General features: G+C 41.1%; 1 protein-coding gene across 1 annotated transcript in view; it reads right to left on the bottom strand.

Annotated features, from left to right (window-relative positions):
- Positions 1 to 15,644, bottom strand: part of tanc1b (tetratricopeptide repeat, ankyrin repeat and coiled-coil containing 1b) — a 95,188-nt gene that overhangs the window by 50,839 nt on the left and 28,705 nt on the right. Inside the window, 2 exon segments of the mRNA XM_034134454.1 lie at positions 4,214 to 4,318; positions 13,483 to 13,689. Coding sequence (XP_033990345.1) covers positions 4,214 to 4,318; positions 13,483 to 13,689 — 312 coding nt within the window.

Below are 15,644 nucleotides of genomic sequence, written 5' to 3' on the forward strand. Positions count from 1 at the left end.
AAGAGGAGGAGCAGAAGAAGGATGGAGGAGGAGGGGAACACCAGGAATAGACCGGCTCCACGGAGCTGTCCTGGCTCTCTTCCTGCCAAGAAAACAATCCAGCCGGTGCTCATTAGCAGCTGGAGTTTCATTACCACAACAGTGAAGCCTGTTAATGAACCCTCGATGAGAACATGCATCCTGCTTCCCCATTTAAGTTCAGAGGTACGAGGTGACGTGCCCCCCTGAAGCACGTTGAGCACTCTCATTGCAAATGCCACAGTCAGAACCACGGATATGTCCTTTGATGTGAGCACAGATGGAGGGTCATGTGGGTAAAATAAGGTTCTGAGGGTAGTGATGGCAAGGGGAGAGTAATCATAGTTGTGACTGACATCTCAGCAAGACTCTGGCTGTTATTATTGTCGTTCTAAAAGTTAGATCCAGATGGCATTTCATTAACCTTTTGACCAATAGAGTTAAAGCTTCTTCAGGCAGTACAGAATTATGAAGATTCATTATTAAAAAAAAGTAAAAGGAAAAAAGCATACAGTGTCAGCAGCGAAGAAAGAAAATCAACCCTGAACCTGATATGCCAGAGCGAGTGATGTGACTAACAGCCAAAAAGAAAATCACAGCCCATTCATCTGTTCAGCTTCAAAGTCACTGCTTGCCTATCATCTCATAAGTTATATAAACTGTTAACAATGGGTCTTGATTATACAACGAAGCATGAGTTTTAATAAAAGGTACAAAATACAGCAAGTTTGTTAAAATGATTTATACGAAACTGGCACATTGCACGTTCTTCCTTGTATTCTTCAGTGGAAAACTTCACAACCCTTTGTCTTCGTTTCCCTATTCAGTGTCATAACATAGCAACAAGAATAATCGGACATTATCTGCATCATCGTATGAATGGCCAATTCAAAGAGAAGTCCCCAGTGTCACAAAACATTCCTTCCATGCAGATAACTAGGACCCCAGATGTGGCTGCTAGGCCTTCCATCAAAAAAAGATCGCTTTACATTTACCCAAATACATTTGATTCCATTTCTGGGCCTTTTTCTAGCCTTATGTTGTGCAAAGTGACCCAATGGGCAGCTTAATATGGCTACATTTAAATGTGTTTACTCTTATCTCCTAATTTAACAGTAATAATAAAAGTTCTGTGAATAGCAAAGGGATGACATGCTCTCCAGAAGTTGACAATTGAGTAACACGCATTGTACAGGAGCTGATCAGATTACTACTAGAAGAGTTACATCAGAGAAGTGAAAGCAATACCACGGTCAGATGTTTGAAGTGGTGTAAATTCACAGAATACTTAACAGTATAAGTTTGGCCCTAATGTCAGCACTGACAAGTTAATCAGCACACAAAATAACAGGTGCCAAGTGCTTGGACCCGGGTCTCACTGGAGTTTTGGCATGTGGGGGTGTTTAAGAGTGAGGCGTAATGGTGGGAGAGGACGGGACCTGAGATTCAGTCTTGATTGACAGAGACAGGGCACCGAGACAGCTGAACCAATTTTGACAGGCAGACTGTTGCACTCATGCACGCAAACACACACACACACACACAGACACAAACAAACATGAACGTACACACAATAAAGATACACATTGCATTCACACGCATGCTGAAGAAATTCTATCCTTCCTCAAAGAGATATGTGAGGTGACTCCACTGTAGGTCAAACACACTTTCCTATCTTAGCCTGCAGCCCTTCCTGCTTGTTCAGGCAGCTCTGGAAAGCCCACAGTTAAACCAAAGAGAAAAACAGATGAATATACCTATACTCCAAATGCAAGCGTGTGGATGGCCACAAAAAAAAAAAATACACACATCAAAACGACACTGCATAAAAATATTTTAAATAACATTCCCCAGGTTTGGGTTTGCCTAAAATATCACAAAGGCCTCAGTTGCACTCAAGATGCAACAACTGATGTGAAGCGTGGTCATCCAAGAGAGATGCTGGGCACCCAACAAGAAGTCCCTTTACAGCTCTTTTCAGCTCACTTTAGTTAAATGTCAGAGTGTTCATGCTGCAAAACTTCCAGTGGGTTTTTCCGTCTCGGATTCTTACGGCACTGTATCAACATTCCGTGCCGACCTGACCGCGTTACAAAAGCTGCAATGTCAGACAACCATCTCGTCATGTCTCACGACAGCACTTGACTGAAAGTTGCTTTCTTTATTGACAAAAGAACACTAGAAACCTCCTTGCACTACACTGCATGATGGCACTGCTAATTGTGTGAATGTGTCGACATCGGAGAGAAAAATGAAGAAACATGGGTAGCTGTGCTCAACAGCCTGTCAGCTGTGAACAGGGCCTCATCCTACAACAGCTGGGGTATCACAATTAGCCATCATTAGTCTAGAATGTACACAGCGGCCTAATTGTACATAATTACTTAAGTAAGTTGGCTCATTTCTCAGTAGTAAACTTCTTTTACCTGCTAATAAAGGATGTGGGAGGGAGGTAGATAGTTTCTCATGGCCTAGCATCTTACATTAATTGAATAACTGGCAGCAAAAACAAGTAGCAGTTTAATCCTAAAGAACAGGTTGGTTATATCTTCAGTTCTGCTAGAGCTGAGTCACATCTGAGAGCATGGCTACAAGTCATTATCAAAGCTTCTAAATAAACTGACATTTCTTAAAATGCCTGGAGTGGTTTAAGGAGAGACTGGCTTGTCCCAACAGTGCAATGAGCATAACAAAGCTCTATATTAAGCTGGGTAAAAAACTGTCCTAGAGACTGCAATGTCATTTTAAATTCATAATAAATTGGCCAGATCTATCACTGTTATCTCTACCATCAGGAGGAGACCAGAGCAAATGACTTTATGCACAAATCAATTTATAACTGTTCTCTCGTTTATACGTAGTCTCTTTGTTTGAGACTGAAGCAGTTTGAAGATACCCTGCATTTTGTGGTAGGAGAAATATTCTTGGTCAGAGGATCCGTCACATGCTTGTGAGATAATAAGGACTGTTGTATCGCCTGAAGACTAATTTTAGCCTTAAATGAAATTAGAGAAGAGACAGCACTGAGTTAGAGTTACACGAGGTGAAAACTATTGATGTATAAAGAGAACTGGATACAGCATTGTGAAAGGAAAGACTGTTGTCTTTGACAGCACCAGCATGTAGATGTTTATGTGTATGTACATGTGCTTCAGTGGGGGTTCTCAGATCTGTAAAAGAGAATTATAAACAAAGGGTAAAGTGAGCTGAGTGATGGAGACCAGAGGGAGAGGGGGTGATGTGTGCAACGTAGGTATATTTAATAACAGCTCTCTCCATACTTTTCTATTCAAATATCCAAACAAAGTCTCTTAAATCAATTTGTTTTATAAACAGCTTAAAATAAGCTTACTAAAAGTGCCATTGCCACAGCTGTTATAAGATAACATCTATCTGGGGTCCGCTATCTGCCGGTAGCCCGCTCTGAGCCGAAGCATTCCTGTGTGCCAGCTGAATGTCAGACACACCCTCTGCCTTGGTATGTAACAGTCAACAGTGACTAGCCTGCGCCGGGTTACTACTGTCTGTGTATGTGAGCCATGCACGATTTCGGTGATGCCCTCTGCTAAAGATAACGCATCCTACAACTCTACTTAAACCAACGAGAGGAATTTGAGCCCGCCCTGCCCTACTGGAAACCAAAACAGAGCACTCAGTGGCACGTTACCCCTACACACACACAACGCCCAACACAGGAGGAGAGTACAGGCAGCAATAACACCTCACTAAAAACGTAGAAGCACACATGAGCAATTACTGAAAAATTCAAGCTTTTGTCTTCAATACATTCCCATGAAACAAATCCAGTGCTCTGGTCAGACAATGTGTCCCCGCACAGAGGAAAACAGACTCCTCTGTAATCTAAACACACACTTTAAAATAAACACGGCACTATTGTGTGTTTGTATAAGAGGCTACATGAAGGAACACTGCTTAAACGCACTGGTACTTACATGGATTACTCGTGCATGAAGTGATGCTACCCTTCATTTACAGAGACCTATCCCTGACCCTTATGGACATAACAATGTTATTCTTTATAACACAAAACACACAAACAGCTTAGAAGACTGATCCCAGCTTAAAGGCAAAGTTGTGAATTCTAACTGACGACATGTTTGTTTCTCATTATAAAGTCTGACTGTTCCCAATTACAAACAGATATTTATATAAATGAAACAAAAGCAAAACTCACCATTGTGTGAGGACTCCTTGTTATCGGCCACCTTCCTCAGCGCTGAAACGATGGCATCAGAAGGAACACGAGGACTCTCCACATATTTGGGCTTCCTGATTGGACCTGGTAGCACGGACGGAAGATACAGGGAGAATCAGAGCGAGGAAAGGGAGAGAGAGAGGAAAAGAAATGCAAAAGAGGAGAGAACGAGAGAAACAGAGAGGGAGAGAAAGAGAGTTGGATGAACGTGTTCCAGATGGGACTAGAGATGAGAGGCGGTGGTGTCTTAGTTGGACAGGCTTGGCTGCACTCTGTAGCTCACATAAACTCATTCACACACACACACACACACACACACACTCGGACACACACGCTCTCAGACAGCTCCCTGCGCTGATAGCAGCTCTGGTCTGTCTGACAACCCAGAATATTCTCTGCCTGGCTGGAGACTCCCAGTAAAACACTGCTAGTCAGCTCTGGGAATGTAAACTACAGCAGGAAACCACAACAATTAGCCTCCTACTGAACTTTAAAAATGAGTGTTTAAACACACACATGTACTTTTGGGAATCAGTTTAAAAGACAAAAGACTTTTCTTCTGCTTCTGGGAGCAGTCCCTTGAAAGTGTACCTGGAAATATGAATTAAGATGGTTAAAGTCCATGTGTCCTGCTATAAGCCAGATGATGTATCTGGCACAGTGGTACAGTCCTCTGAGGACTGTCTTTGTCTTTAGTGAGGAGTTGAGGTTAGCTCGCTGCTCTGTTCCCGCTGCTCTCACCGTGACTGAATTAGAAAATCCCACAGCTCCACAGAGAAGGCTTGTTCACTGTGCCGAACTATAAGTATAACTAATAACCGTTTCACTCTTGCCTTCAACTCCTAATCAACTAACCCCTTGCCCTTATTCCACCTAGCTTAGCACTTTCTACTTTTGTTGTTTTGTTTTACTTGCTTGTAAGCGCTTTGAGCACCAGGAAAAGCGCTTTATAAATGTAATGTATTATTATTATTATTATTATTATTATTATAAGATGATACACACCCCACTAGAGACACAGCTTCTTTGGCAACATTTCTTCTATCTTTGTCTGTGCAAAACGATTAGCCCATATTGTCTAGAACATATTCTACAAAGTGCTTTTTAATCGGACCTAAATAGAGAAACTTTTCCTTAGTCACAGTATAATTGTTTGTAAATGCAGGAGATCCAGCAAAGACACTAGACTAAATACTAAGCCATGAAATAAACATCTCCCGAGAAGCTGTTAACATTTCAAGTCGCCAGGTCCAGACTCATAAAAACAAACAAAACTGCGGCAAATTATAAAAAAAAATTAAAAAAAAAAAGTGAACGTATAACTTCTAATCTAAGAAACAGCATTACTCCCTTAGCGCCAGTCCTCTATGATACTCCACATTTGACCTACTGTAACCAAATCCAATTCTCCTCCAGACTCCAGTAATCAGATGTCTGTATGTGTAACTCCAGTCATAACATAACTATTAGATGGGAGAGCAGAGATAACCATTTCCTATTACAACATTTGATAACAAGTCCCTCCCACCTTCAGAAAACCCCCTCTGAGTCGGATGGAACAAATTCTTAAACCACAGCTGTGATCTTGGCCACAGATAGTAAGAGTGGAGGTGAGGGGGAAAGAGGGGGGGGCTACAGCAGCAACCATGTGAGGGGGAAATGATCTGGAAGTGTCATTGCAACGAACCAAGCATGAGAGTCAAAGTCAGCTTGACGCACAGTGCCATCTATGGATATTCAACTTGAAATGCATATGGGGGACGGTGCTTTTGATACCCGAGAAGAGCCTCTGCAACTGCTCTCTTGCTTGTTAGCAGAAGTCAAAAAATGAAGCCAATCAAATAACTCAAAGTTAAAGCCCAAAGCCAAATGCATTCTTCCGTCAGAGGAGCAGGAAGCGGAAGTCATAGTGTGTGGTAAAAATCGGATTTAAGCGGTGAGGATTGGTGTCGTTTTAAAGCATTATAATTGGAAGATGGGATTTCTTACACTTGGGGTGAGACTATTTGGAGTCTAAGGCTGAAGGAGGCTGATCTAGTAAGCATCTATAAAAGCTATCCATCTTATCCTGTTATTTAACAGACAAAGCCAAAAAGTCTCTCCTGAAAACCTCCATTCATCTGCGGATGGTCAGGCACAACCTATTACCCAGAAGTCACACGACTCCAATTAGAGAGGAACTACAGAGACAGAAAGAGCTGTATGTGAGACACGTTCAGGTGAATGTCTTGGCCAAGAAGTGCACTGCCAAATATATTCTGCATTTCATCTAAAAACAACGGGGCATAGTTTGAGTAATTTAAACCATATGCCTAGATTCGGATGGGGTTTACACAGAGTGCCATGAGGAACACAGGATCCACAAATAACAAACATGTGGCTGGCTATCAAGGGTAATTTTAGGCAACATCTGAGGGCTGATAATACAGGGGAGAGGCAAAAGGTCCTTCAGAAAGACTCTGATGTCTGAGCATCAGCTCGTGACAGACAAAGTACACAGGGGTTTCTTTTCCATTCAAAATCTAATCTCATGATTTAACAGGGTGCCATTACCGCTCTGCCCTTCTTGATGGAAGCACTGGCGGATGAACAATTGCAGTTTATAACAGGCATGAAAAGGTCGCAGAGATGGAAGTGTCAGATGTATGACCCTTGAAGGACATGAGGTGTGTCTTTAATCACAGATGGATGAAAATCCAGAAAGTTGATCAATTCTCATATAACAGCATAGAAAACAAGACGGTTCCAATTGAAAGGGTCTGATATTGGCGCAATTCTAGAGTACTTAACTTTTTTTTACACCAATGTTTAATGCTGTATTTGTGTTTCTGATAGTTTACTATTCCTGTAACATATGCTGACTCAATATGTATTGTCTGAGGGATCCACCAAAACGGGCATACATAGTTCACAAGGTTAATCAAGAGCACTGTTTTACTTGCAGCAGAGATGTTTCATTGTCACATTCAGGGTACAGTAAATAGATGTGTAAATGTGTATATATGCTAAATACACAAGAGGGAAAGCAAACAAACAAAAGTAGGAAATGGTTGCCAGAGGAAAAACCCAGAAGAAGAGTTTCCCTAGGGTAAAGCAGCCAGGCGAACTGTGACTGCAGAGGACTCACCAGTATTCACTGTGAGATGCAGGAATCCATGAGCAGCAAGCTATCACTCAGCACATGAACACACACACATACCAAACAGCGGAATACCTATGACCATGCTCACAATGTCAAGTCAAAGCCAGTGAAAGAGAGGGTTGTTCATGGCGATAGGAAGTGATCAAGGAGTTTTCCCAGCATTCTTCAAGCTGGACTCTGACTTCTTCACATTTCAACTTTTCAATAAGACAGTGTGCACTCTTTGTGCGGCAAAGGAAATGAAAGCCATCTCACAACAACCCTTCTTTATGTTCCAAAATGTCATTCTTCGACTCAAAAGTACATGAATACATTAGACTGGTATTCGGGGGGACTGCAATTCAAAATCAGTTACCAGCGGTACGCGTTGAACGAATTATGGAGAGAATGAAATATACTTTCTTTTTAAAAAGCTGTACCAATGTTTCAATTATTGCTAAAACGCTAATACAGTTGTCCTTTATAAGGCCTGGTGCTTTGTTAGCTTAAAATACAAATGCTAATTTTTATGATTCATTCCCTTTTCATGGCCTGACATAATGCCATTATCCTCTTCTGGGTAATGCAATGCCTGCACCGCACCACAAAGAGAGAGTGGTAATCTTTTTTAAACACTACATGTTTAATAGTCATGACTAATCTCACACATGCTGTTTCACAAGCTGGTATGAATTATGTATTAAGACTCCACTGTGCACATGGTCATACATTTTCAAAAGGTACTAGCAACAACATCTGAAGCAAGGTTAAGTAAGCTGTCATTTGTACTTTCTCTGACCATTTACAATCAGGTATGACACACTCATTTATCATATGAGCAGCATCCTACACTGACTGAAGAAGAAGAACTTTTCAATAGGTGCTCATCAGAGAAGCCTTTCAAAGGAGTCCAGCAGCATCACAAGGTATTTTACCGCTCGGCCTTCAGAACGGCATCAATATTCCCTCAGGGCTGTCTGCTAACTCTCAATACCCTGGAGTTGACTTCAGGAGAGCTCACCTCAAAGGGGCTTTGAAGAGATGTTCTATCCTCTTGACAGAACTGCACAATAAATTGCACTCATCTGGCAAAGTAGGAAAGGATGCTTTTGGATGAACATTGCATTTGTCCCGTTAATTCGCATGGCATGATAAGACTTATTTTAAATAAATAAAACTTGGGAAAAATGTAAAGTTAAGTATATATTTTCAAAAAGTTAAAAGGATAGCTGTTTATTTTGTAGAAAATGAGTTACAGTTATAAGGGATATTTTCATTTTGATTCCAATGACACAAGTCACTGTTGGACGTGGTGGTTTCAGTTTAAGAAGACACTCTCTGATCTGCCCTTTTCAAATCTCAAGTGGCCCAAAATGAATAAATAAGAAAAAAATGAAAAATAAGACACAATTCTTGAACTTGTACTTGCTGTAATTACGAACACTCAGTCAAAACACAAATCACTGTTAAAATTCTCAAGTGTTCCTCCAAATGACTTTGTGTCGTTTTATGTGGTTTAGAAAGAAACAAAAAGATCCTCAAAAAACAGACTTTTCCCAAAATGGCTAAAGTACTTTATGACCACAACAAAAGATACATTGTCAAGACTTGACAGTGACTTAAAAAGCTAACAACCACTGATGTTTAGCATTCAGCGCGCTCTAGGTGAACAGTGTAGCTAACGCTGCCATAAAAACCGCTGCCATAAAAAAGACATCCTGGTATCAGACCACTGTCCCTGAATGTAGTCACCTGATCCTATTACACACACAAGTAAAAAGCAGTGGGGTTGTTTCAGCTGCAGATAGCTTTTTCAGGTAGGCATATTATTTCCCAAAAAAAGCAGCATTGTATCCTGATTAAAAAGCACCAACAGGGCTGCCTGATTGACAGAAAAAAGCATTTCATTTGATAGGGAGATGTCACAGGGAACTGTGCTCTCCGGTGGTGAATTGCAGACCTGCCTCACTGATAGATCATTTAACCAGCCTCGGAACCACCGAAAGCACTTAACTAATTTTAATATACACAACAGCCGACCAGAGACAATCCCCCCCCCCGTGGCCTGATTCCAGATAAAGCAATTAAAACGATACACCGCCCATGACAGCCATAAATCAATATGAATTGCTGTTTTATGATCCTCTTGCAGGCTGGCAGGGAGGCAGAGCATGTGGCCAACAGTTTTGTCTCATGACTACAAAAAGGTCATACATCTATTATACATACTTTGGCAGAATCAGCTCTGTGTTCACCACCTCATATTTCACAGGATGCAATGCGGTTTTACATATTTTGTGGGTGTATAGTTGTGGATATGTGAGCTTTTCAGAAGTGTCATCTTTCACACACATGCAACTCAATCAAACAGTGCAACCTTGAAAGCAACAGATGCTTTTAATCTTCCAAAGGCACAGTAACGTATTACAACCAGAGGAGGTCACTGTGTAGATACCCAGGAGACTGTCAGAGGTAGCACAGGGAGTTTCTAACCTTAAAAAAAAAACGAATTTACTGTGTCATCAACATTATTCTACGCACTAAAGAGTAAGGTTCAAGTTTTTCAATTCCTGATCTTTGAACTGCCCTGGGCTGGAGAAAGATGGGTTCATTCTGGCAACATTCTTGCAGTAAACATCCCTCCCCGGGCCTTCAGGGGGCCTGTAAACTATTAAGACTATAAAGCCTAGGTGCTGCTCAACACATGTCAGGGTGCAGTGTTTCATGGTTAAGCTCTGGGCTTAGCTGATCAAAGCTGTGGCACTCAACGCCACCAGGACTTTGTGGCTCAGGCATCCGTCACACTCCTAATTAACTCAATGTTTCTCTGTTGTCCCCTGTGAAGTTTGCAGGAAAAGAACAACCGCTAACTTTGAGTCTTCCTAACTGCGATAGATTATTGTGTGAGGAAATGAAGCCAGCCGAGCAACAAAATGCTTTTCAGAATCTGTGAAACCACTTCCCCCTCAAAGACATCAGGGGCGGCTGGATGGGAAGGAGAATAAAATCGATGAGTAAATGGATGACTTGATGGATATGCTGTATGTAGGAATAAACCAGTGTAGTATGAATTAAGAAAAAACCCTAACGAAGAGATAATTTTCGCAAACTTCAGTCAAATGTATGCATGATGTTGTAACTGTACCTAACTTTCCTGTATATAACTGCAATATAAAATACATTCTTATGTACTTCTGGGATGATAGTATGGATGCAGATTTTGTCTTTTTTGTGCAGTTAATTGTATTTTTAGAGACATTTCATATCCATAAAAAGAAATGGGCTGACTCCAAACCACATTTTGTACATTTCTATCAAGAATTTAAACAATATATTAGCACTATTAAAAACATTAGGAATAAGAAGGCAATACAAACTAATCTGAAGTATCAAAATGTATTTTTATTTCCTTTTTTTCTTTATTTACTGTATGTAATGTATTTTTATGTTGTATGTCTGCCCCTGGACTTTGTCTGTTGTATGTCAAATGTATGATGTTCATGTTTGACAATTTAATAGATGAATACAAAAATATATTGCAATATATTGTCTCACACTCATTTAAACAGAGATGTGTCTTACACTGGCTATGCTTTGTTGTTTCTGTGGCTCAGCATGATGAGAAAATGCCACATTATGACCCATGTTGTTTTCGTCGCAGAGCTGAGACATTTCCTGCAGTATGTGTTTATTAACTGGAGGTGTGAAGTCTCCCCCGGCGGGTTTTTACAGTTACCTGTGAGGACAGTGGAGAAAAGCCTACAAACCATCCCCCAACCCTCTCTCCCTGGTCGTCCTCCATGACATCCTATCTAGTCAGTCCATTTTTTCCATGCCTCAGAGCACCCCAAGGGGGAATATGCTATTAATGAGTGTTCCCCTTCCCGTGTCCTCGGGGCCCTTTTCACCTTGACAAACCGAGCCTCATCTCTTCATCTCTTGCTCCTTCCTTCATGTCTGTAAATGTATATTTCATCGACACTCTCTTTGATGGGTTGAAACGGTCACCACAAATCCTGTATCGCCTAAGGTACGTTTAAGATTTGTTTAACTTGAGTTGGGGCTAAGGGCATGAAAATCTACTTGGCTATTATAAGCTGTATTTGCCTTAGTTTTATTGATTTTTCTAAACTAGGAATTGAACATAATTGAGCAACTACATTTTAATTACTGCTTCACAATATCAGGACTTCAAGCTTTCTTTCTTCACAGTTCGCTTTCTTAAAAAAAAACGATTTGGATAAGAACACCACCGAAAAAATCATCCCAACCTGTAGTAGTTAAAATTATAATGTTGTATTTTATATTAGAAATCTAAACTGACCTAAACCTAAATCTTAAAAATGGAGTTGAACAGAGAAAGGAGAATTGCGTAAGAGAGGTGAACTTGAACAACACAAGTTTGCACAAGGATTAAACCATACTACCCCCTTTCCACCAGTTCATCTTTACACTAAACAGACCAAAGCTGTAACCACTCTAAACAAAGGCTAGATAGCCCCCAGATGAGTGCCACATGTGAGTGGGGCCACCTTGACCACTTAAAGGATTTCTCTCCTCTTTGCCAAGTCTCAGGAATACAAAGACTCAGGTTGAGACAAGTTCAGCAACAAAAAGGTGTCCCCTGCTTTGAAGCACCCCACAGCTGCTGACAGGAACATTCTCAACATGGTGGATAGAAGGAGCCGGGGAGGACTGACAATAAGATCCAGTGTAAACACACGCCCATTACCAGCAAGAGTAGAGTAAACATTCCGTGTGGTTGTAGAGACCTCTACATCTGAGCAGGGTGATCAAATACAAGGATGAAGTGACAGCAGCCCACTGTAAGCAGTCTGAGCTCACAGTTTAACTGACGCTGTGGCTATCATTATTACTTTATCCCCTAGGTGATGCTGCAGTGTTTTAAGGTTGAGAGGGAACATCATTCCTAGAGCATTGTCAGATGTTCAACAATCCTACAAAAGCACCTGGAGGAAGACAGGAAAGGAATTTTTACAGGACGCCCATAGAGACAAATGAAGCCCCCACCATGAGACTGATATAGTGTATAAAGATTCAGAGTAACTCAAATTGCAGCACATAGGTTTGTTTGGTACAGAACAGAAGTATTTGGTTTTTAGAGTCATTTACACAACAGCAATATAACAACAACATAAAGGTGTGTGTCCATAAAGTGTGGGGGGCGTTACATTTGATATCTTGACAACATATCACTACTCTCACCACCGTTTTATGTTGTATGATGACTATCACCGCTTTTCTTATCATTATTATCTATTTGGGGGATTGTTACGGCTGCCGCCTTCCCGGTTCTGCTAACTGTTGTTGTGTTATATGTAAATGAGCTGTGCGGTTGCCCCGACGTCATTGGCTACCCATCTCCTGGTCCGCCCCCGAAGATTGTGATTGGAGCACGCCGGGCCCGACGCACTCCATTCCCCGCGCACATCCGGCGCACACCTTCCGGAGACGACTACAAAGCCTGGAGACAACGATCAGTCAGGAGGCTCTGTTGTGTGAACAGACGCCTCTCGCTACTTGCTCTTCGATTGTGTATAAATCTGTTAGCAGTGGTTAACTTGTGTGGTCCGTGTTTAGTAGTGTTGTTATGATTAGATGTGTCTAGAGTAGCTTAGCCTTTACGTTGACTGTGGTCATTTAGCTTAGCTGAGTTTTCTTACAGCCTCCTTTTCATTAGTTTGTACCACTGTGATAGTGAGGGTTATTTTGTTTATTATGTATGTTTCTTTGTATTTAAGTAGGTTCACTTATTAGAGTCCTCCCTTTGTTGGTTATCCATTTAAACCGACGCCCTTTTGGCCAATTGCTATCTAATAAACTCTTTATAATTAATACCAATTCCAACTGGTGTATGTTGCTTTCCTCTTCCCCTAGTTGGGACGTAACGGGGATGTATAGACATGGCCAGAACCAGCGTCTCTACTTTTGGTAACCATGGTGATAAATCCCACAGAAGATTGAGTGTAATACAAAAGACTGTTCTTTAAGCTGCTGCACATGCTATCTCTTTATTGTGAACAATATATGAAGAAAAAAAGACGCTTGAGCCCAGAAATAAAATGGGCTATCATGTAAAAAAATGAAATATAGTTACAAACAGTACCTGGTGATCTCTTGCTCGGGCGTAAGGGCATCATGTAGGACTGTCGTGGCAGGAGAGGGGAGGATGGAAGAGACATGGACACTCCCTTGGCGAGGCTTAATCTGAAAACATCATCGGGGACGTTAGGGTGCCCGCCGCCCGGCCCCTGGAGTAGAGGGTTGGTCTCCAGTGGGAATCTTCTTTGGGCACTGTGGCTGTGAACATCACCTGTTGAGGAGAAACACTTTGTTACAAATAGGTTTGTATCACTCTTGTAATGATATAAGGTCAGGCAGAGTGCTTACATGTTACATTTTCCAATTCAAAAACCACACATTTATGTCAGCTTATCTTTTTTAACTTTTGTGCTTTCTGGTTGTTTGTGTAGAGCAGTTTTGGGGGCTAAAGGAAATTAAGCCTGAACTTTTGAAACCTGTTTAGACCAAATTATGCTATTATGGTACAATGTTATTAAAACTCAGAACTATTGAACAAAGTACTAATGCGTGTTACATGAATGTACTGCACACTAATCCTCAAAAGGACTTTGCAATGTTTTGAGAACTTAACAAACTCAGAATATGTCTGAGGAAACCATTTCAGCCCACTGGACGACTTTTTTTCTATTCACTTACAACCCAACCAGAACCCATAAAGTGTAGTATTCTGACCCAACAAGATGATTTATGTTAAATACAAGGACATTTCAAGTGAGAATTGTGTTTTATGATGATGTAGTATGTATATAAAACATCAGAGGAAAGCTTGCCACCATTTATCTATTGCAGAAAGCAGTTAGGATGCCACTTTTGAGTAATAATGTGGATAAACAGACATATCATAGCATCTTCAGGTGAACTTTTGGTCAATTTATCAAAAGAGTTCCCCTATTTTAAACAGCCAATAACTTTCTACATCCATATAGATTCAAGGTATTAGTTGACCTGTATGCAACCATGTTACAAAGGCAGGTGCCACACACAGGCTTGCAGAAAAATCAGCTTACGCAGCAGGGATAAGGATGGCTTTCATCAAGCAGTAGAGTGGTCTCTTACTGGAATTTCCTATTATGTTTTGTTATGTTAAAACATTGAACAGGCATCTACGAGGGATGAGCATTTTCAACCGAAAATGTCATAATCGCCAAAACCATGGTAAGCAGCGTAAACAGTTCACATCCTTGGCAAGACTGAGGTGCCCTTGAGCTACAGGCCTACGCGTGAAATTATTACAATAACAGATTTTACAGTTCTTCTTTCTCTTCTCGTCCTCCTGGTGCAAAACAATGCACATCATTCAATAAGGGGGCATATTTAAGCTGTCAATACACTGCCCACTGTTTTGGTGTTAGAGCAGCTGACCTGATTACAAACACTCCTGCATCTGTCACTGCCTCTCCTCAAGGTTAGATATTTGTTCAGCCCTACCTCCATTCCAGCATCCATCTACATCTTGCAGGACTGCTATCAAATATTCAGAAACAAGTTTATACTCCGACTATTAGTACCGTGAACAAATGTCAGAGATAAGTATATTGATAGGTTGCTAAGGCCACACACAAGCATGACCAGTATAGGTGGGAAAAAGCAGAGAAGACCTGGATCCCTGAACACACAGGGCCACATAATGTTTATTTAAACCCAGGGTCATGGGCCAGTGAGCATTTCTCATGCCATGGGGGCACATGATAAGGACATCCAGTTAGTGGAGTAAATAAATAAGGCTGTGTCATTGACCACCGAGATAAGATAACATGTATTTCTCTAAGTACACTGGGTGGCTGTTCCTAGCTAAGTATGCATAGGTGCTAGGGAAGCAAATGTATCATCAAACTCATTTGATGAATTCACTCATTCACAGGCAAGTGTCATTAGTTTGTAGCACTCCCCAGCAGCTGGGGTCATGGTTGTTTACATGATGCTTATTTTAAAGATGATTAGATAAGATAAGATTGTCAGTTTGTTGGCTAAACAGAAGACGTCCATTACAGTGAGCAAAAACAGTTAAAATCAACACTACAGGAAAGGACAATATTTCAGCCAGACTCAAACACGCTGCAGCTTAAAGAACCCAATAGGATCCATGTCACTCCTGGAAGATAACAGTTTCTAGAAGCTGCATCCGCCTAAACTATCAAGGCTTGGCTTGAAGGAAAAACCTCATGTCTTGAAAAAAATTATAAA

The sequence above is a fragment of the Trematomus bernacchii genome, unplaced genomic scaffold (genome assembly GCF_902827165.1).
Source record: "Trematomus bernacchii unplaced genomic scaffold, fTreBer1.1, whole genome shotgun sequence".
Lineage (NCBI taxonomy): Eukaryota > Metazoa > Chordata > Actinopteri > Perciformes > Nototheniidae > Trematomus > Trematomus bernacchii.